Here is a 21,838-nt window from a genome sequence, read left to right as displayed (position 1 = left end):
TTATACAGTAATATGAGCATCTGTGATTAAGTGCAAATGATAAACATAAGAATCTATGAAACCAGAAAGCCAGACTAGCTCTTACGTATTTATTTACACTCAAATCTAGAGAGAGGAGAAAAAAAAGAAAAAAGAAAGAGCACACAGCTGCCATCCCAAAAACAGCCCTCCCATCTGCCACCCACGATTTGCATGTCACCTTCTCCAGGCTCATTTGTACTTCATTAACTGCCATTGACTTAACAAGATTTATGCAAATGACACCATAGGAGCTCGCTAACTCCCACTGCAATCAAGTGATTATGTATGTACAATTCTCCACAGCAATGAAAAATTAATACATGACAAGCCCACTCACCGCTGAGCTTCTTGCTTTTATTTTTCTTGTTGTGATTTTTTTTTTATTTGAATATGTCCTACTAATGGAGGTCTAGCAAGACCACAAAAATAAATAAAATGAACCTTCCCAAAACACTCCAACTAGAGAAGCTTAGTAGGGAGCAGATGAATAAATATATAAATAAATAAATAAAATGGCTTGATGGATAAGAGTTTTTAGAAAATTCACTCTCTCTGCAGGAAACAAAACTTAATTCTCATAAATGTTTTTCAACAGAGAGTAGATGGAGTTATTTTTCCTATTCCATCTTGCATTAACCATTTATCTTAACCTTATAACAGCAGCAAAGCCAGTAAAAGCTATAGTAAAGTTTCTTAAGTCTTTCCATTTTAAGCTCCTATTTCTTAGTTGTTCATAATCTTCCAGAAATTTCAACTTTTTGGCTGAATTTTTTTCTGGCTTTTATAGAAATAATTTCCCTGAACTCTGCTTGACTGGCATACAGCTTGAAATACAGTATTACAAGATGCTACACACGTATATCTAAGGTTGCAGGAAGAATCTATTCTTGTATCTGAGAAAGAGTATGTGTTCATGCAATTAAAGCATGTATCATCATGCACACACACTGAGGGGAAGAGTGAAATTCATGTGCATCTTTTTTTAATTGTTGATTTTTGAGGTATTAACTGTGCAATCTTATTCTTTTAGCATAATTTTGTTTGTTTCTTTGTTTTTAATGGAAAATCAAGGAACACAGAGCTATTCGGGCCAGCTAACAGGGCTAATACTAATCTCCAGTGAAGCTTAAATCTAGCTTCCCATCTTAACTCTGATTTTCAGCTCCCTGAAATTCCTGAAAAGAAACTGACCTTCCTGAAATTTCACATGCTATATTTCATATTAGAGTAAATTTGGTAAAAAGTCAGCAGAGAAGTTTTCAAATTATAGTGTTTTGAAAAGTTACATGAAGTTCACTATTGGTTAATTTTTGGGATGGGGAGGTTATTTACAAAAGCTTCAAAATGGCTCTAGCTAACTGTTCCAAAATGGCTGTTTTATTTTGTTAACACTGTTGTGGGTTTTTTTTTTTTTTTTTTNTTTTTTTACACCATCACTGGAGAAGTAATGAAGATACATTATAAAAGTATCAAAACAATTTGTGATACCCCACTGAGGATAAGCAAAAAAGGGCTTACCTAAGCTCCGAGTTATAAAAAGTAGCCATAGGAACATCCAGCCCATCAGGTTAGAAAGCAAGGAAGAACTGGAAAAATGATGATAAACTGCTTTAAAAAAATTTAGTAGTTGAAGGGCTGGTTGCTTTCTCCCTGGCTGAAGCCAGCTGTGGCAAGCTCAAGTTTTTTTGGTGAAGGCTGAAGCAAGCCCTGATTCTCAATCTCTGCACATTAGACTGGAGTGGAGATATGTTAAATAATAATAAATGGAGAGATATCCTATCTCCTAGAACTGGAAGGGACCTGGTCATCAAGTCTAACCCCCCGCCTTCACTAGCAGGACCAAATACTGATTTTGCCCTAGATCCCTAAATGGCCCCCTCAAGGATTGAACTCACAACCCTGGGTTTAGCAGGCCAATGCTCAAACCACTAGGCTATTCCTCCCCTGTTCTGCACACCATAATGCACCTTAAGTGGCAAACTGCAACATTCAGGGTTTACCTTCTCTTTATATTTTCCCCTTCCTTATTCAGAAGATTGGTCAGAGCAAGATGTCACTCCTGTGGAGCTCGTACCCAACCACATGTATATGTGTTTCTCATTTAAAGGACTGGGAAACCCACAAAAAGCTTAAGCCAGATCTACCCTACATATGTTCACCAGCATAACTATGTAGGTCAGGGATGTAGTTTGACTGACATTGCTGTGCCGGCAAAAGGCTTTGTATATATGCAATTATACCAGTTTGTTTTGCTAGCGAAGTGGTGGAATAAGCTCTGGCAGCAAAAGCACAGTTTTGCTGGTATATACTGTCCCTCATTGGAGTGTTTTACCGGCACAGCATATGAGCATAGCTACACCAACAAAGCGTTCCCAGTGTAAACCTGGCCTTAGAGAAGAAATAAGGTTGAGAGTGGGTTTCCCTGCAGTCTAACATCCAAAATGAGATTACATTTTCTAGACAAAAAAAAAATCTAGACCTTCAAAAGGTTAGAACATCTGAACATGAACAGATCCTGTCTGTTCCTCCCTGACATGGAATTCTTCACTCACTGATTCACACACCTGATTAACACTGTCCACCCAACCTTAATGTTGCCCTCTAAAACCAGAGAGGATAAAACTCTACTTCTTACTCATGGAATCCATTTATAATCTCCTAGAAAATGTATATTTCTCCCCCCCCACCCCAGATTTTAGGGAGCAACACCAAGGCTGGGTGACCATGTAATTCAGACGTAATGAGTGATGAAGGACCATCTAGGAGAAATGGGGGAACCAGATGGATCCATTATCCCATCCCTTCAACATTTGAACTTTTTTTACATAGCGTAGAATGCAATCTTTTGCCAGAGGTTGAGGAGATGGGGGAGTCAGAATCCATTGTAACATAATTTCAACCATAATTCTATAGCAAAGTTTTTTTTTTATTTGCAATTAAGTACTACTGCACAAACACCACCATGAAATTCTCTTCCTTTTCGCCAGTAATAACGAGACTAGACTCCTGGAGGAAAAGCTATTTTCTACTTTGCTCCTAAAGCACTGGCTTGCTAGCACATCTGCACATTATTACAGTGATGACTGCCATATACGAACCTACACAGTAGCACTGACAACAGATCTGAAAAAAAGCATAACAGCTACAGGCTTTTAAAGAAGCCATTACTCACAAGAGCAGTTTAAGGAATGGTCCTGCAGTCACAGGACCTTTAACATAGCTGGAGTCACTGAATGACAATAACCTCTAGTATGAGGCACTATTGCAAGGTCACAATTGGGCTAATAGGAGGACAAATACAGGAAAACATAGGGATGAAATAGGCTTTTTTTTTTTTTTTAAACAATACAAGATGATATTCTTGCAACAGAGAGATTACGAATATTGCCATCTGTACTGCATTCCTGAAGTAAAATGGCTTTATCTTTCTATCTCCCTACTCTTTTCTTTTCATTTAAATAAAACTAATGCTTTATTGGGTTTTTTTTTTTAACCATTGCATGTAAACGTAAACAGAAAGTATTATTCAAGTTCTTACATCTAAGAGCCCTCTTTGTTGTCTCTACCTGTCTCTTTCACAACCATGAAACTGGAAAATAAACTTAAGAGTGAAACTTCTCAGGCAAGATTTTCAAACACGGCTTCTGAGCTACCTCCAAGTGCTTGCAATCTGTAAAGGCTCAGGCAATACAGCCATGTTGGCCATTTACCTAGATGCAGCTGTAATCAAGGATTCAGTGCTGATGAAAAACGACACTCTGAACAATTAGGCAAGTGCGACAGACATCCCATATTCAGGCATCTTTTCCGTATTCAGTGTATGGGAGGCGGGATGAATATGTGAGAGTAGTTACCTGAATAACTTTAAAAAGACTTAAAGAGGACTTAATAGCAATATCATTCACCACCTTCAGGATTTCAAGCACTGAATAATATTTTCCGACTTATGACTGACACAAGCTTTGAAAATGAAGCATATGGAGCAAATTAGCTTTAAATAAATTGTGTTACATTTTTAATAAACTATAAAAGCGGCAAAGAATCCTGTGGCACCTTATAGACTAACAGACGTTTGGGAGCATGAGCTTTCGTGGGTGAATACCCACTTTGTCAGATGCGTCTGACGAAGTGGGTATTCACCCACGAAAGCTCATGCTCCCAAACGTCTGTTAGTCTATAAGGTGCCACAGGATTCTTTGCTGCTTTTACAGATCCAGACTAACACGTCTATCCCTCTGATACATTTTTAATAAACTGACAGCCTCAGACTACTCTCTCTTTATTTTAATGGTTGTTGAAAAATTCTCAGTTTGTATGTCTAGTGTTTCCAATACTTAATGTTTCCAATATGAAAAACTAAGTAGCAGACTCAAAGATTATTTACATCTGATGAAGGAAATTAACTGAAGAAAGAAAGTTATCAGGCAACCCCTATGGAAAACGAAAAAAAAAAAAGATTAAAATCTGCCAGTCAATTGACAATCTATTCAAAACCAGAGAAGGAACAGAGGGTTCAGATTCTTTAGATAAAACTGAAGAATTATAGTAAAGACCTACCCAAGGACTTAGCATTCAACTAATGCCCTGAACAAGGCGAGGGTCAGTGGTGCCAAAGCTCCTCCCAGCACTCACTAGTCTGTAAATGTCAATCTCCACTGGGTAGCACAGGTAAGTGAGCTGCTTTCATATATACGTTGATGCAGTGCCCTTGTTTGGCTAAAGTACCACTTTTTTTCTAAAGCTTCCTAATGTATATAACTCAGGCTATGTCTACACTACAAGTACTACAGTGGCACAGTTGCAGCATCGTAGCTACACCACTGTACAACAGACACTTACTACAGTGACGGAAGGGTTTTTTCCAGCACTGTAGTAAATCCACCCTCTCAAGAGGCAGGAGCTAGACTGATGGAAGTATTCTTCCAATGACATAGCTACATCTACAGTCGAGGTTAGGTTGTCCTGTGTAACACAGTGCATGACATTTTTCACAGCCCTGAGCAATATACCTCAGGCAATTTACGTTTTAGGTGTAGACCAGGCCATAGCAACCCCTGATGGGCCTAGTGATCTTAAGTGCAGATTACGATCTAAAAAATGGAAAAAAGCCACATGCCAAATCCTCTGCAAATTCAATCCCCTACTGAGAGTTTGCAAAGCTGAAACTCATTGATGGTGAGTGCTGTGATAGAGCAATGCAATCTTACTTCGCCTTGCTCCCCCAATCCTAGGGTGAACAGGAAAAAAGTCTTTTGACTAATGACCCACTAGATAATTGGTTGCTTACACTTAAATATATGATGAATAGGGTTAATAAATGAAAATCCATTCCCTAAAGACTGGGGGAGGAGGGAGGGAGGGGAGGAGTGACATCCCTCTCAACGCCCAGTGGGATAATTATCAGCCACTGGAGTCTTCAAACCAAGAGGTAAAAGTTCTGTGAAAAAGAAGTCCAGTTTATTGTATGCAATGGATCCCTGCAAGAGATGTTTTTGCTCTGTATATGCATTACCCTAAGATATCCTCTGAATAGTCCATTTTAGCTCAGATTCTTCTGAGCCTCTCAGTGTAAGTGAGCTCTAGAAAGAATGGCACCTGCAATTTTGAAAAAATGTGCATCAACAATATTCCTTAGTTTCCCCCATTTCTGTTCTTGCATTAAGAGTAGCAGCCCCATTTCACTACATAGTGCTGAAATTTAAAACTCTGTATCTACTCAAAAATATTACTGAGTCTACCACGGCTAATACCATAAGTGCTAGAAATGTTCTGGAATTTCCTCCACTGCTTGCAGTGCCAAATGTAAAGAGTTTGTGTGCTGGAATCACACAATAGCAACGTGCTTGATTACGTTTGTCTACTAAAAATCTACAGTGATAATAGCACAAAATTTTACTACCTGAGGTGCCACAAAAAATTTTTCAACTCTTTTTTAGAAAAGAAAATGCCACATAAAAGTAGAGCTCAAAAGCAAAACGGGAGAATGTAGGCTTGTCAGTAAGATGATGCAGGGAGGAGAGGAGTCCATGCCCAAGCAAGGAGGGAGAAAACTGACCTGTAGAAAGCGACAAAAGAAGAATTGGTGGCAGCTGTGAAGGAAGGAAAGAATCTCTTCTTGTCTTTCACTTGGCACCTTTTCTACTAACATAATGGCAATCCACACTTGAAAAGAACTTGCAACTAGTGCTAACAAAACTGTTTGTAAACTATCCCACACAAATGCTTAAAATGCTCAGCTCTCGCAGCTGCATGCTTTCAGATTAAATTATATTGAACAAGTCAATTATTCCACTCTGCACTACAGATTCCAATATTATCTTTCCCTTACGAAGCAGTGCATACGGTAACAATTTAGCATCCAGTCTCTGGGCTAATGAAAGTGCATCTAGGCTAGTAAAAACAGGCCAAAACAAATCCTTGAATTCAAGTCCTGTTGCGTAATGAGGAAGTTTAATTAAGGCCACAGATTACAGCTGTAAATGTTCTCTTATATAATAAGGTCTAAATGAAACTGAACCTAATCAAAGTTACAATTCCTTCATTAGCAAATTACAAACAAGAGCACACAGCTGACACACCGGTTATGATTATCACAACTAATTGCCTCGTTGTTACAAACCAGCCTGAAACAGTGTTCAGATGTCCGTCTGCAATAGCAAATTAGGACCACATCAGGCTATTTCTGCTATCACAAGGGGCTCTTGTACAGCGATCTGATTTACCCCTGTCGACTGGAGGCAAACGGCCCAATCAAAGCATTCTCTACAAAGGCAGTCTTTGAAGCCAGCTCAGCCTAGAAACATGCTCCATATGCAGGCCGGCAGACTGCACTTCATTAGGCCTGTTGTCACATTTTCCCTCTTCTTATTCTAATGATCCTATTTTAATACACACAGGAACCTCTCCTAATTGATGTCAAGTGAGTGACTTCCACATTCATCACCAGAGCACATCAAACAAATCTTGGCACACAGGCCCAGCATCATAGTGTTTAAGACCCAAGGTGTGTCTCTAACTATAGGAAAGCAAAAAAGCAGCATACCTGTTTAATTGGGATTGCACGGCCACTTCCAATGCTATCTGTTCTGCTCTCCAGGACTTTCTTCTCTTTGTCTGGATCACTCCCTTTCCGAGACTGCAGAGCAAAATGAAAGTTCACACTCTGTTAAACATTTCGGTTGACACAGAGGGGATGCCCTGTTGAAACCATTGTTTTGAATGTATATTTTGAAATGAAAGAAAGATCTTAAAATGGTGTGACACTCACATAATCTTGTTTATTTTACTTCTAAGGTATTTTCCCAATACTTTCCTCCTCCACCCACATTTGAAAATTTGTTAAGTTTTGAAGAGCTCATATTTCAATTACTGGAAATCAAGAGGTCAGATAGGAAAATAATACCTGCCAGGAGAACACATTTCAGAAACCACCTCTAATAGCTCCAAGGAAGAAAGACGGTTCTAGCTTCCTACTAAGAAATCCTACTATATAAGTGTATATATTTAAGTAATGTCTGAATGGTTCAAAATGCTATTAACTACTCAGATGTGTGATTTTATGATGCACTCTTGATTATATCAAGTTTCATTTTTTCCCCTCTCTCTTTTGTATGGTTAGAAAATAGTAACTTCAAAGTCAACCTAGTGACCGATGCTGGAAAAATCCAATCTGTTTTGGCAAAGCATAAGAGCACTGAGAAGCAAAATCTGGAATGGGGCTATGGAGCGAAAGAGAGGAGTTTAAAAAAAGTCTGTGAATTGCTTTATGATGATGTTCTGTAAATGAAATATGAGCTCCACCTATTCATGAATTGTTTCAGGGGCTGGGGATTTGCAGTGTAATTTTGTCTGGCCATTAAGTAAACACACTGAAATTTAAGACGTACTCTAGATCCTTGTTCTCTACAGTGTGAGATGCACAAGCACAAAGATTTTCTGACAGATTTATTTTATTATGAGAGAAGGATCTGAGAGTCATCCTCCTTAATAACCGTGCTGACAAGTGACAACTTCACTCCATTACTTTCCAATGGGAACATTACTCATATAAAATTGAAAATGGGGAAACATTTTCATGTGGATTTCAAATCGCCAATGATATATGAAATGAATACACTTGTAGTGTCCAGCGCCAGAAGGGAGAGCTAATGAAAACCAGAGTGATGCAAGATGCTACTTTGGATTTTTAATACAGTTAAAAAGAGATGTCAGAACAGACAGTGAAAACAGGGGCGTAGATTAGAATCACAATCATTTTCCATATTAGGTTAGCCAGCCGGTGAAGGGATACACGGAAGGAAGATCACCCAACGCACTTGCCTTGAGGGGGAAGACAGAAAGCAGAGAAAGATTCCAAGTAACAGCATTCTACTATGCACATTAATCTAGCAGGGGACCTGTGCTTTTCCTGACTCTGTGCAAGTAGGCACCTATCACTAGTTACTATGGTTCAAGGTTGTGAAAGACATGCCAGGGAATTAAATAAAGAATAATTGAGAGAAAGCAAAACAAGTGGGACTGATGAGATCCAATTTCCAGGATAACTAACCATTGTTTCTATTCCCTAAAATAGATTTCAGGAAGGTGAGGAAGGTAACCAGTCTATCCTTTAAAAGGGACATTATTTACTTGATATATTTTAGACCTATCTAATTTAAAAAAGAAAAACAGTTTCTAATGGAGCACGCTTTAAGTACTATGTCCTGATTAAAAAAAAAATATATGTAAATGCAATGGTTTTTCCGCTCCCCTAGACATCTTTACAAGGGTCTTTTCAGCAAGGAAGTAATTAATTGAATATAAAGGGAAGCAGTGAAAGTGTCTGTACACTAGGTGCTGTCAAATGCACAAAGTACATAATAGATTTTTTTGCTAGTCTATTAGCTAGTTATAATAAACGTTGCTATTATTTTAAAACTATGGTAAACAAAACATTTTCCGACAAATGTAGATTTCAATTTGGAAATGGTTCTTTAACTCATCAAATTGTGCCAATGCGCTACCGAGATCCCTAAACAATGATGTGACTTACATGCTTCAGTATACAGAAACAGAAGTTGACACTGCAGTGGCAGCATTCCTAATGAATTCTCTCTGTTTAATAGTTCACACACTTTCCTTAGCAGTTCTACTAAAATTTCATTAAAGGAGTATAAAAATATAACACCACATAAATGATCAAACACCACCACCTTGCACTGGCATTCTATGCGGTCCATTGCTACTTTGGATCAGACACAGCCTGGACAGAACGACAGTAGAACCCTAATATCTAAACTTAATATCCTATCACAATCAGTTATTCAGAATATACTTCCTTTGGTGCGGGAAGTGTTTTATTATGCATGTGTACAGCACCTTCCACAATGCAGATCCAACCCTGATTGGGAAGTCTGGGTATTACCAGAATATCAATAATAATGAGAGAGGGGTCTAGGTAGCACAATGGTTACATGTAGTAACCCTTAAGTGCCACTTCAGTGATGCAGAGGTAACAACTTTAATCTAGAATCACTATTAAGTCACTCTTAAAATTGTGCAGTAACATTATATAATAATGATATAACTGATAGTTAAGTTCATATGAGAAATCAGATGCTTCTACTGAAATATCATTGGCTGGAGTCTCATTCAAATCAGGTCTGTAATCAGAGAAATAGTTACTATTACTATCTAAAACCTAGCTTTGGATAGTATTCGTCATATAGGTTGAAGTACACCCTAGGCAGGAAACTTATGCACATCTTAAATCCTAATATGAGATCTACAAACCGATGAATTTCATCCACTGATAGTAAATACAAGGTACAAGACATTTGCAGAAATGCTGCATTTATTGATCTGTTATGCTGCCAATGGAAAAAATAAACACAGCAACGACTCTGATATAGAAAGCTGATGTATAGTGAAGATGTGAGAAGATCAGTTGTTGCATATACCATACTGTAACTTGACTTTTTTTTTTTTTAATTCTTCAAACCCATCCTCACTCGAAACACAAATAGGCCTGAGGTCACATGATCCATTTATCATTTAAAAGCATTTGGTAGAAGGGTTCCTCTCCAATGCTAACTGAAAACTCTATGTGGGGGGAGGAGGAGAACATATCATGGCTGACAACTAGTGTCAAGTTTAGTAAAACTGCAATGATTAAGATCCATCCAACTAAACCCTTGCCCCCAACCAAAAAAACCAGAATTTTCTTATGTTACTTATGTTACAAAACTGCAGTAAGAACTGAATCCTTGTTCCTCATCACAGTACTAATGGAAAAGTATTTGCCATCTATTCATTCAATAATATCATTCCAAGTGGCTAGACCGTTGGCATTATTTCTAAGGCATCCGGGGTTTTACACAAAGTTATTGTAAAACACTATAGTATGCAGTACTACATAATTAAATTACCTTCCACGTGTCACACAAGTAGATCACTTTAAAAGGTGTCTAAAACTTGTTTTTAAGATTATTTATATACACTTTTATGCCAATTACCTATTACTGGACAGTAATGAACTTTCAAGATTATAAGAGGGGTTTTCCCTCCAAAATAACGGTTCATGCAGGGCCAATAATTAAACAATGTTAAGTATTATTCAATATCAATAGTGTAATAGTTAATACAGGGGTTTATCAATGAAAACTAAGGGTTTTGTTATATTCTGTAGTCATAATAATATATATATTTTCCAATAAAACATTTAAAACCTTAAAATACTGGTTTTTTGGCAAATAGATTTTTAGTCAGTTGGTTTATGGCAGACAGAGGTTACTTTATGTGTTCTTTTATAACTCTCTCCTTGAAGATAGGAAAGGCATAAAAAACCATTTATGCATCTCTTCTGCCTCTTCCAGTTTTAGGCCATCCATGGTTTTCTATATCACCACTACATATAACCATCCCCACTGTATCCTATTCATATTTAGAACAAGAGCAAGCTGGCAGGCTTTTCTAAATGGAGCTGTAACAGTTTTCAGTTGTGAGTACTTTCAAATTTATTATCCTGCATTCAGTTCCTAGGATGACACTGACATCTAGTGGAGTTCATAATTCACAAGGTCTAAATTTAAAAATCAAAACAGACCACTTTATAAAAGGTCAGAACACAATTTCTGACAAGCTTTCAGATACCATTTTTTAAAATGCCTTTGTAATATAATAGTAATCCATTATAATTTTAACTACTTGTATAATGTTCTAGGGCCTGTCTGTATAACAACTTTAAAAGAGATTGTGTAACAGGTTGGTACTAAACATGACGTGTGACCAGTATGGTTTATACTTGGTAACCATAGCAGGTAACAGTGTTTTGCACTCACCAAATGTCTAGGCTGGCACACGTGTCTTCTAATAAATAATTCAGCACGCTGTTTTTCTAAACACTCCCCTAGCCATACCCACACCAGTCTGGTCTCTTCTTCCTCCCAGCCAGGGTTCACCTGCCCATACACAACTAGTGGTGCTCTGCGTATGTTCCTCAGGCACTTTGTCCCTTGATGAGGCAGTATGGGACTTTTTCCCAGAAGGCACAGACACAAACATAGCGAGGTACGTGTGGGTGTATGAACTTGACTGACACATGGCTGTGATGAGAAAAGAATGTGTGTGTGGACACAAATCAACTCTTGTTTGTTATAACCCTGTCAGAAGAGAGTTTTAAAGCTAAATACAAAACCACAATTGTATTTGTCTTATAAAAATGGCCCACAATGGAACCACAATACTAAACACATGAAAATTCTTCAATTATTTACATTTCCCTAAATACTTATGCAGAAACATAAGAACTGCCATGCTAGATCTGATTAATGTTCCACCTACTGCACTATCCTGTCTCCTACAGCAGCCAATGTCAGATGCTTCAGAAGAAAATACACATAATTAGGATCTCTCTCAGCATTAAAAGAATGTGACGAAGAAACATGAATTGAGATATTGTATTTTTAAGCCAGTATGGAACAGTTTAGTTTTCTGGTATAATTCATCTTGCAGAGACACTAGCTGAGAATTTTCTCTCAATATATACTGGATGCTTCCACAGATGAAATCAGTAGGGTTTTTTTTTCCTGATCAGCTGTTTTGGACCAGAGGTCCAGATTTCTCATTGCTAACTCAGAAGGTGACAAAACTGGAGAATTTAGGCTTGAACCGAGAGGCCTGGGAAGGAAAGTCATGTATCCATGATATGGAATGTTTAACCTGCTGGGGCTTTATAACATATTGCAGAAGCTTCAGAATATCCTGAACAGAAATTGTTCCACTAGTAAATGATCAGTTTGATAACAGTGAAATACCTGGACCATGTTAGGAAACTTCATTGTGTCTAGATGAGTTTTCCAACATAAAGGAAAACCTCAAAAATCTTCAGCCTTTTGCCTTGAAACTAGTGGAACCTTCCTGGCACTTCTATTTAGACTAGACTAGCTTGTAGTCAGTAGTCAAACTTAAACAGCAACATTTGCTTTTCAGGCTCACTCACCGTGAAGAGGTTGGAGCGGCGCTTGGACTGTTTACGAACAGGTGTTGGAGTGTTGGCAGTGGGAGGAACATCAATCCGTAGCTCCTTCTGACTGGTGCTTGGAGTTGATGGAACAGAGGAGGAATAATCACTTAAGCTCCCTCCTCCATTACTGGTCTGCAATGATTAAAGTTAGTTTTAACAGTGTTACGCTGCTTTCAAGCAACCTGCAATTCATAGCATTATCTACTTAATCCTCAAATGGAAGAAAGGTGTCTTGGCCTACAAAATTAGTGATACCTATCCTAGGAGCACTTGATAGCACTGTTGAACTCTTTTTAAAAAATGCCATTTCTATTTACATTAGAGAAAAATCAGATGTTTCTGCTGCTAAGGTAGATACATTTTCATCTTCCACAATGTGACAAATTGGTTTAAGAACTTGTTTCAGTATACTGTAAAGCAATACATCTTTCAAGATATATTAAAAATAAAAGCTTAAATTTTCCTACTTCAAGTTTGGTTGACACTTGGAGCCACATTCACTCCGGTCATATGGAGAAGCATTCGTAGGTCTTGCTTTCAGCCAGAGAGCAGGTACAGATTTCAAGTTAAGTTTAGAGACCATCAGAGATGCATTTTATGCTCACCCTACTCATTTCCTACACTACATCTTGCATATTAAAGTCAATTCTTTCAATAATGAACACCAATCCCTCCAAAAAAATGGAAATGTAAAATTTATATATAGCAAACTGTTACAGAAACCACCCAACTACACAGAGAAGTTTCTAAATGGAGCTGAGTGAGTGCTAATCCACCGGGATATGCCTCCTCAGACTTGAAAATAAAACAAAACAAAAGCTAAAATAATCTGTAATCAGAAAAAAAAAAACACACCAATGGAATGCCTTGAAGTATGAAAGTAGTGAAATTTTTCTTTAAATTTGAGGACTAAATTACAAGATAAGCAGCAATAGTAGGATTACAGTATCATCCTGAAAGTACAAAAGATGGACTCATTTCAATAGAAGAAGGATATAGTGAACAGAACTCCAGACAGGGCTGGAGCTTGGCGACTAGGCTCCAACACTGATAATTTAATCCTGGATTCTTGCTAGAGTCTAAGAAAACACGTGGTAAGTGCGTGTAAGCCTGTGTGGCTACTTAGTTCAGAGTCTACTAGGTAAAGCTGACATGCACAGAATGGAATGAGACTTGAGATGATTTTCAAGCTGCAGGCCTCCCAGACAGTAACAATGGAAAATGCAATCAGATAATACTTTGAAATGATATGCTTGGTAACATTAGAACCTAATGCATTATCAAATGAAACAAAAAGCTGGGTGGCATTTTCAGGCCTTCTGTTTGCTCCAGATAAAACCTAGAGACCTTTTCACATCAAGATTGTGAAATAGTAACTTGCTGGGATGAGCATGCAGGCATAAGATAAATATCTGCAAGGACAACAGGTTCATTGAAGTGAACCGCAATCACCAGCTATGCAAGGGATTTAGGACACATCTGTATGAATGGCTATTCTTCGCAGAATATAAGATATGTGTCACCGAAGTCTCATACCATAAAAAGAAGTCACACATCTGGAAGATAACCTTCCACATAATAAACCTGAGCTAACAGGTATCAAGTGGCTCCAAATCAGTCCGATTAGGACTTCATTAACCACCCACTGCAGTAGGGTCATTTAAGTGTCTCACGTCCTGTACAAACCCAACGGAAAAGCTGGTCTAACTTTGACATGCTCATTGCAGCCAAAAACAGTTATCAAATGAACAATGAAGAAATTTGTCTTTAAGTTACTCAGACGAATGATGAGATTGTCCAATAGTTTCCACAGGGGCCTTCACACACTGGAATGCTAACCTTTTCAACTTTTAATCTTCTTCTTTAGGATCCTTTCAAGAAGTCAGATGGCTCTGAAACACCTGCCCAAAGGGCTATTTATCTGGATCATTATCCTCCCCCAGAGCTACGTGGATAGGCAGAGAAATTGTCAGCTCTACTATTGAGCAGAGTGCCCTGTTCTGAATCACCAATTTCAGCCAGCTCCCAAAGATAAGTTTCCTCATTGGCATCTCTAACAAGATTGAGAACTATATCTGCCTTGGCATACATGGGGTTAATAAGATCAACTTTTGTCTCTCTCAAGACTCGTTAGGAACTGCTGTTGCTGGAGATATTGATGGAAAGGCATAGACAGTTTTACGTCCATATGAAGATGGCCTCTCCAGTGCATGCAAGAGGTGGTCTTTTCCTGATGCCTTGAGTAGATACTAGTAGCTGTTTGTTCAGGTCAATTACATGTGATAAAAGATTTAATACACTATTAAATCTATACACTATACACCCAGGCCCATTCCTTGCTGCTTCATCTGCAATTACACTTTCTTTCCTTGGCAGGAAAGGGGCCACCAGGAATGCCTTGTGGGACAGAGGTCACACCCGCACTGGAAAGGCTTCAGGATATATAGTGTGATATTCTCCTTTATTCGCAGGAACCATAGTAACCTGATTGTCTGGTTTAATCAGGCCACCAACTTTTCAGAGTATCGTACTAAGCCTATTTATTTATGGATATATAAAGAATATTTACGAGAAGACTTTACATTTGGAGAAACCGAGTGCTCCAAGTACGATGGACCCTTTGAGTGAACTCCTCAACTGAATAATGATTCAGCTGCTGTTCATACAGTTTGAGTTTGAAGAATCTGGAATTCAAAAACTAATTGACTATTGCCCCTGTACTGTAACCAAATCAGAAAGGCTCATATATCAACCCACCTCCTTGACGTAATTTGACCATGTAGCTTGAGATTACCAATAATCATGATACAGTAAGACTGCCTCACATACAGACATGCCATGGACACTGCCAATACATCTATGACCATCAAGCCACCCAAAATTTGTAACATGATTCTTGCCAGTGCCTGCTGGTGACAAAGATAAACTCTTTTTCTCATACTGCGTTTGGAAGAAAGGACAAGTTAAGTCAAAGCTCCCAGACTCCAATCACAGCTCCTGTGTACTCCCACGTGTCTTCTGGTGACTAGCTGGGAGGTCAGACAATTTACTTTGACTACAGTGACACCAGCATCCCAACAGTGGCTGGGTTGATCCTTGTATCTATTCCAGGTTGACAGAGTATTCAAGTAGTACAACATATTCATTGCATGCATCTGACGAAGTGGGTATTCACCCACGGAAGCTCATGCTCCAAAACGTCTGTTAGTCTATAAGGTGCCACAGGACTCTTTGCTGCTTTTACAGATCCAGACTAACACAGCTACCCCTCTGATACTTAACATATTCATTTGACATCTTGTGCAGGTACGTTGCTATCACTAAGTACTTCATAACAAGCAATGCAGATGCCAGGCCAGAACAGTATTGGCAGCAATGTTACAATATTATGAAACAGACTCTCCTGTCTGAGAAGTGTGCATGTAGCTAGATGTCCCCTCTATAGTGTTGAGAAGAAATATGATGATCCCAGCAACACAATTGTTCATTATTCCCTAGCAGACAGTGAATGTATTCTCTAGATCTAACACAGAACAAAGTCTTCCTGGGTTTTAAGGCACCTGGAAGTATTTGGAATAATATATTGAACTTCTTTTGATAGCATGGATTTGATGATATTCTTTGCCAGGACAAATTCGGTTTCCTGCATCTTCTATTATTGAGACAATAGAGTTTGAGTATATTCTTTGGAAGGTGAGCCCACTTTATGTCCTTTGTCTAAAGATTTTGTAGTTTATAAGTAAAATGTTGCCTTGGTCAACATGTCATCCCATTGGTCACAGTTTACAACCTGAAAACACCACACCACAAAAGTCCAGCCAGTTTCAGCCACAGCCTGTGATTACCACACATCCAGAGGATCCTCAAGGAAAATGGGTTTTTCTCCACTGCCTCTGCAAGAACCAGGCTGCAATGAGGATGCTACCGGACCATCAGTAACCAGCCCAAAAGATAATTTAAAGGCACTGCAAATGTATTTGACAATGGAATTTAAGCCAGAAACTTACCGAGCCCAGTCCTAGACATTTTCTAGATAAACAAATTAACTCAAGTTTAATCTTCCCTCATTAAGATCCAGGTGCCTGCTCCTCTCTCTATGTATCTCACAGACAGCCTCTGAGGTGTGGCAGAGCTTCTCCCTCTTATCAGGGAGTTGCTTTACCATTTCTTCCACCAGCTGCGGGTAACTGGGGTAAAGGAGAGCAGCATACATATGCCCCGTCACAGGCATACAATGAAGCACCACAAAAACCTAGACAGTCTGAAAATATCCTAGCAAAAAGACAGTTGATTTGTCCAACAAAAATGAAAATTATTTAGTCATAGCATTTTATTAATGGGGATTAACGAAAGGCTCTATCAACTGCTATAGTGGCCGAAAACATTTTATGAACTGAATGCCATCCTGAGCCAGGACAGCATCTGACACTGCTAATAGCAACAAAAGAGGACGTGACCAGGCAACATGGATACCTGACTGGTTGGGGGGGGAAGGGAAGAGAAGAGAGAAAATGAGACAGAGGCACAACTGTGGGGCCTCAAAAGGTTCAAAATATGAGTCCAACGGCAGCTCTCACATAATCTCACATTAAGTGGATGGACATGAGTGGGAATCCAATGAAAATACACTTTGAGAAGTATTTATTCTCCACCTTTCAAAATGATTAGAAAAAAGGAAAAAAACCCAAAGTTACAAATAAGCAGTAAATACAGCAGAAACATTATGCATATTATGATACTGGTCTTAAATATCTCTTAATTTTTAGGGTATGGCTACACTTGAAACTGTGCGAATGTGGTCGCAGCGCCAGCGCTGGCAGAGAGCTCTCCCAGCACTGCACGTACTCCACATCCTCTACAGGTATAGCTCCCAGCGCTGCGGCACTGTTTACACTGAGGCTTTACAGTGCTGTATCTTGCAGCGCTCAGGGGGGTGTTTTTTTCACACCCCTGAGTGCGAAAGTTGCAGCGCTGTAAAGCGCCAGTGTAGCCATGACCTCAGTTTATTTTTCTCTTGCCTTTCATATTTGTATTAACATTGAACAGTGTTGTGTTAAGCTTACAAAAGCAAGGGAACAATTAAACCTGCCTACTCCTAATGTTCCAAATATTTCAACAGAATGGAATTTTCATTCAAAATGGCACCAAACAAGATATTACAAAAATAAATATTGCAAGATAATGTTGCACTACGTTCACTATCTATTTTAAGATCTTTCAAAATATCAAACACAGTAAGTACAAGTAAGACTATAATGTACACTTTTTGGGAAATTAAATTTAGATACTGGGGAAAGATTCACTAGCATACAAAGTATGAGATTGTTACGAGCGTTAAATGTAATGCAAGTATCAAGTTGGCATACATTATAATATTGATTGCAAATTAGTAATGCATTTCAGTATAGAAGGCCGCAGTTTCATTTTTTACCTAGTACTTGCTGGCTGTCAAACAATTTACTGCAATGTAAATAATTCAGCAAACATTCACAGTAATGTCACTAAAGGTGTATGGTTTCAATTGAGCACAGGAGAGATGGGTAATAAAATTGAATGGTGGTGCCAAATTTGAGACTGAAGTGTGTTAACTATTAAGCTGCATCAACTACTGTTCAGTGGATGATTAAACCAGGACAATGACCAAAGCACCGTAAGCTAATTAAAAAAGCAGAACAGCAAATCTTGTGACTGTAACAATCTCTCCACTCATACCAGCAGGCTGCAGATCATAACCAGCACGACCAAGGATTGTTTTAAAGCCAATTCCCAATAAAAATGTTTTGTCACAGCAGTTACTTAAAGCAAAGTCAAGCCAATTATGAACACACTGTTTTATACTAGAGATCACAGTACGCTTCTAGTAAAATCTAACTGCTGACAAAGCAGAAAAAAAGGAATGACTTTAAACGCACTCTAACATTGCATCATTTTCTTTTCAAAGCAAACATTTCATTCTGTACCTGGCTGATATGTACAGCAGAAACCTGGGCAGAACACACGGACGAGTGACTTGGAGAGTTTGGTAAAGATTTGCAGGGGCCTATTGAAAGCTGCTGTTTCTTCCTTGTTGCCACAATCTTCTGGGCAACTAAAAAACAAAAAAACAAACAAAAAAAGAGATAAGCAAGTAAATGATTAAGCAAAAGAGCAGGCTGCAAGGTATCACAGTTCAAACGTGCACAGAACACAGACAAGAACACAGGCGGAAAACAATTCTACACTACTAATCTTCAAGGTCTGAGGTCAAAATTGAAGGTATTACTTCACAAAAATCTAAGCTGGCAGACTATTTTTGTGTTCCTCTGTGGTGTGCTCATCACTGCGCCTGTTTGCATTTATTTCAGTCAATGGATATTTGAAAGTCAGCTTCATCTAACTAAACGTAAGGAAAACTAGAAATTCTTACCCATTTATGATAATGGATAGCGCTTCAACGGTTCTTATAACAAAGGAAATGTTAGAGCATGCTAGCTACGCTAAGTATGGTTTTAGCTTGTCTAAACTTGCAAGTAAACACAAGTGTAAATTTAAAGTGCAATAGCTGCTCCTGAATAACTCCACGAACAAGGCACTTTTGTTCCATAATAAGAGCATCCACACATGGAGTTATTAGGAACAATTACACAGGAACCCATCAGGTGGAGATAAACCCTTAAAGAATCCTGGTAAAAACACCTTTGTTGTGCCTTTACTAACACACTGGTGCAGGGTTACTAACTGATAACGGTTATGGAAATTTCTACTATATGTGCAACCCTAAACAGCATAGAAGTCTTGAAAATTCACTGTTAATACTTGAAAACATGAGATGCTCACTACATGAACATTAATATTTATATAATGAACACAGTATCACTTCTGTTTATTAACCCAGTTTTAAAACAGGGCTACCATATATCACTAACTTTGTCATGTTATTTTTTATAATTTCACCTTTTCCTGTTTATTTCCTGTAGTAAATAAAATATTTCATTTGAAAGAGGAAATTAAAGGGTAAATTATTACAGAATATAGCTACAGAAACAATGCTCCATAATGAACTATATATTGTGAAGAGGTTAATATTTCCTCCTATATGGGGAGGGGAAGCTAAGAATGGGGACTGAATCCAAGTAAAGTGAAAACACAGTTCTGGACTAATCTCAGACTAAAACTGTTGTAGAATGATACTTTATTTCATTCCCCTATTTAGTCTGTTTCTCAGCTGGAATTAGGGAAAGGAAAAGGAGAAACCCACCATTGCCCTGATTTTCATAGGTACAAAAAATCTAGAGCTCCTATGAACATGAATGAAACTTGTGGATCACGAATCAGGCCATGTTGGCCAGTCAGTTTCCTGAAAACCACCACCAGTGGCCAGGAACCAACATTTTGGAAGCCCTGCATTACTATATTTAATAAATATTTATTTTAAACTATTACAAAAGGTTAGTCAGTGGGAATGATCACTAGCTACTGTGTCAAAATGGGAGGAGGGGCAGAGGGGAGAGTGAGAAAGAGACTTAGAACTTCCAAAACACCCCAGTGAGGTCAGACACATAAGGAGCAATTACTTACCATGTACCAAAACTGAGCTCTTCAAGATGTGTGGTCTGTATCAAAAATGGGTGCACACGAGCTCCATGTACCTGAGACCAGAAGACTTTTTGCTAGCAATGTCCATTACTCTATGCCTGCGCCCTTCTTGTCCTCGTGTGCCACTCCAGTTCCTTCTCTACAACGAATTGCATCTAACGTCCAAAACAGAGGGGAAGAGATAGTGGAATATATATAGCGACCACATATTTTGAAGAACTCCAGTTAACGTACAAGTAAGTAACTTTGCTTTCTTCTTCAAGCAAATGAAATTGACAATAGGAACAACCTGCAGAAAAGCTACTGAGGTGGCCTGGCCTTTAGCAGAGGAGCGTTTGTCAACTCATAATAGAATGCACCCCGACATCCACTTGAAAAGCCTTTGGGGAGGGACTGCGTCCCATCTCTTCCATTCTGAGAATGATACAAATAGTCTAGACGATTTTTTTTAAATAGTTTTGTTCTTTGTAGGTATAACAGCATGGCTAAATGTATGCCCAAAGAGTGAACCCTTCTGTCTTCACTAACAGCATGAGGTTAGGTAGGTTGACTGACTGACATTCACACAGAAATCCAAGATCACTTCAGGAGAAAACTTAAGATGTAGCCTCAGTGCCATTTTATCCCTGTGAAAAACTGCATATATGGTGAGCTCCCTGTTAATCAACCCTTCTAGCTGAGGTGATGGCCACTAGAATGGTGACTTTAATGGATAAGTGGGATAAGGAGCATGAAGACAACAGTTCCAATGGAGGTCTTGTGAGTGCTGAGAGGACCAAACTGAAATCCCGTGTCAAATGGGCCTATTCACAGGTGTAAAAGTTCTAACCAGGCCTTTCAAAAAAGATACTGTCACAGGTAGGTAAAAACAGGAGTAGTCAGAGGATGACAGGTGCTTATAGCTGCCAAATGAACCCGAGATAAGCTAACTGAGAGACCCAAGGTCTTTAAGAATAAAAGATACTCCAAAATAAATGGGGATGTCACAGTCCTCAGGAACTGACAATTGTGAATAGATTGAAAAAAGTTTTCACTTGGCGGTGTAACATTTCCTAGTAGATTCTTTCCTTCTATTGTCTTTAAAGTGCTACCAAGCACGTATTTTCTAGGTTTCATGTCCATCCAAAAAAAACAGGCTCTCAGGTGGAGGAAAGCTAGGATGCGATGATTGATTCTGCCCATCCTGGGTCAGTAGGTCCAGGAAGATCTGGGAACTAATGCATGGTCATGCTGACATCTGAGGATGGTTGGGGAATCAGAAGGCTGCCCAGGCCACCTGAGAGGAAAGCAACACAACCAGTATCCCATGCTGCCTGAACTTCCTCAGAACCTCAGGTGAGGGAGGAATGCCTGGGAAGACATACATCAGTTGCACTCCTAGTTCCCTGGTGAGGGTATCTTCTCCACAATCTTGACCCTGTGCTCCTGCAGAGCAATAAATTGCACATTTACTGTTTCCAGGGGATGCCAACTAGTGAAATACCCTGTTTACATGGAACTGTGAATCTCCCATTCACAATCCTGAGACAAATATCTGTTGAGGTGGTCTGCCAGCGTGTTGTACATCCCTGGCAGGTATACTACTGACAAGTGGAGTGATTTGTTGGGGAATATACCAGTTCCAAAGCTTTATTGCTCCCAGTTAGCTGATGTAAAACACTGCTGACATGTTGTGTGACAGCACTTGAATAGGTAGGAACAGCCAAACATCTGTGATCAATGTCTTCTCTGATGGGGGGT

The 21,838-nt window shown here is 38.8% G+C and overlaps 1 protein-coding gene across 8 annotated transcripts in view; it reads right to left on the bottom strand.

Annotated features, from left to right (window-relative positions):
* Window positions 1–21,838, bottom strand: part of AGAP1 (ArfGAP with GTPase domain, ankyrin repeat and PH domain 1) — a 651,846-nt gene that overhangs the window by 286,070 nt on the left and 343,938 nt on the right. For all 8 annotated transcript variants that reach the window (XM_075069872.1, XM_075069873.1, XM_075069875.1 and 5 more), the window contains 3 exons: window positions 18,484–18,611; window positions 12,500–12,655; window positions 7,064–7,156 (listed from right to left, as the gene is read on the bottom strand). In XM_075069872.1, the coding sequence (XP_074925973.1) occupies window positions 7,064–7,156; window positions 12,500–12,655; window positions 18,484–18,611 (377 nt within the window). The remainder of the gene's footprint in view (window positions 1–7,063; window positions 7,157–12,499; window positions 12,656–18,483; window positions 18,612–21,838) is intronic.

This window comes from Chelonoidis abingdonii, chromosome 10 (genome assembly GCF_003597395.2).
Source record: "Chelonoidis abingdonii isolate Lonesome George chromosome 10, CheloAbing_2.0, whole genome shotgun sequence".
NCBI lineage: Eukaryota > Metazoa > Chordata > Testudines > Testudinidae > Chelonoidis > Chelonoidis abingdonii.
The sequence above is the reverse complement of the archived record's forward strand: the minus strand, read 5'-3'. Positions and strand labels throughout refer to the sequence as shown.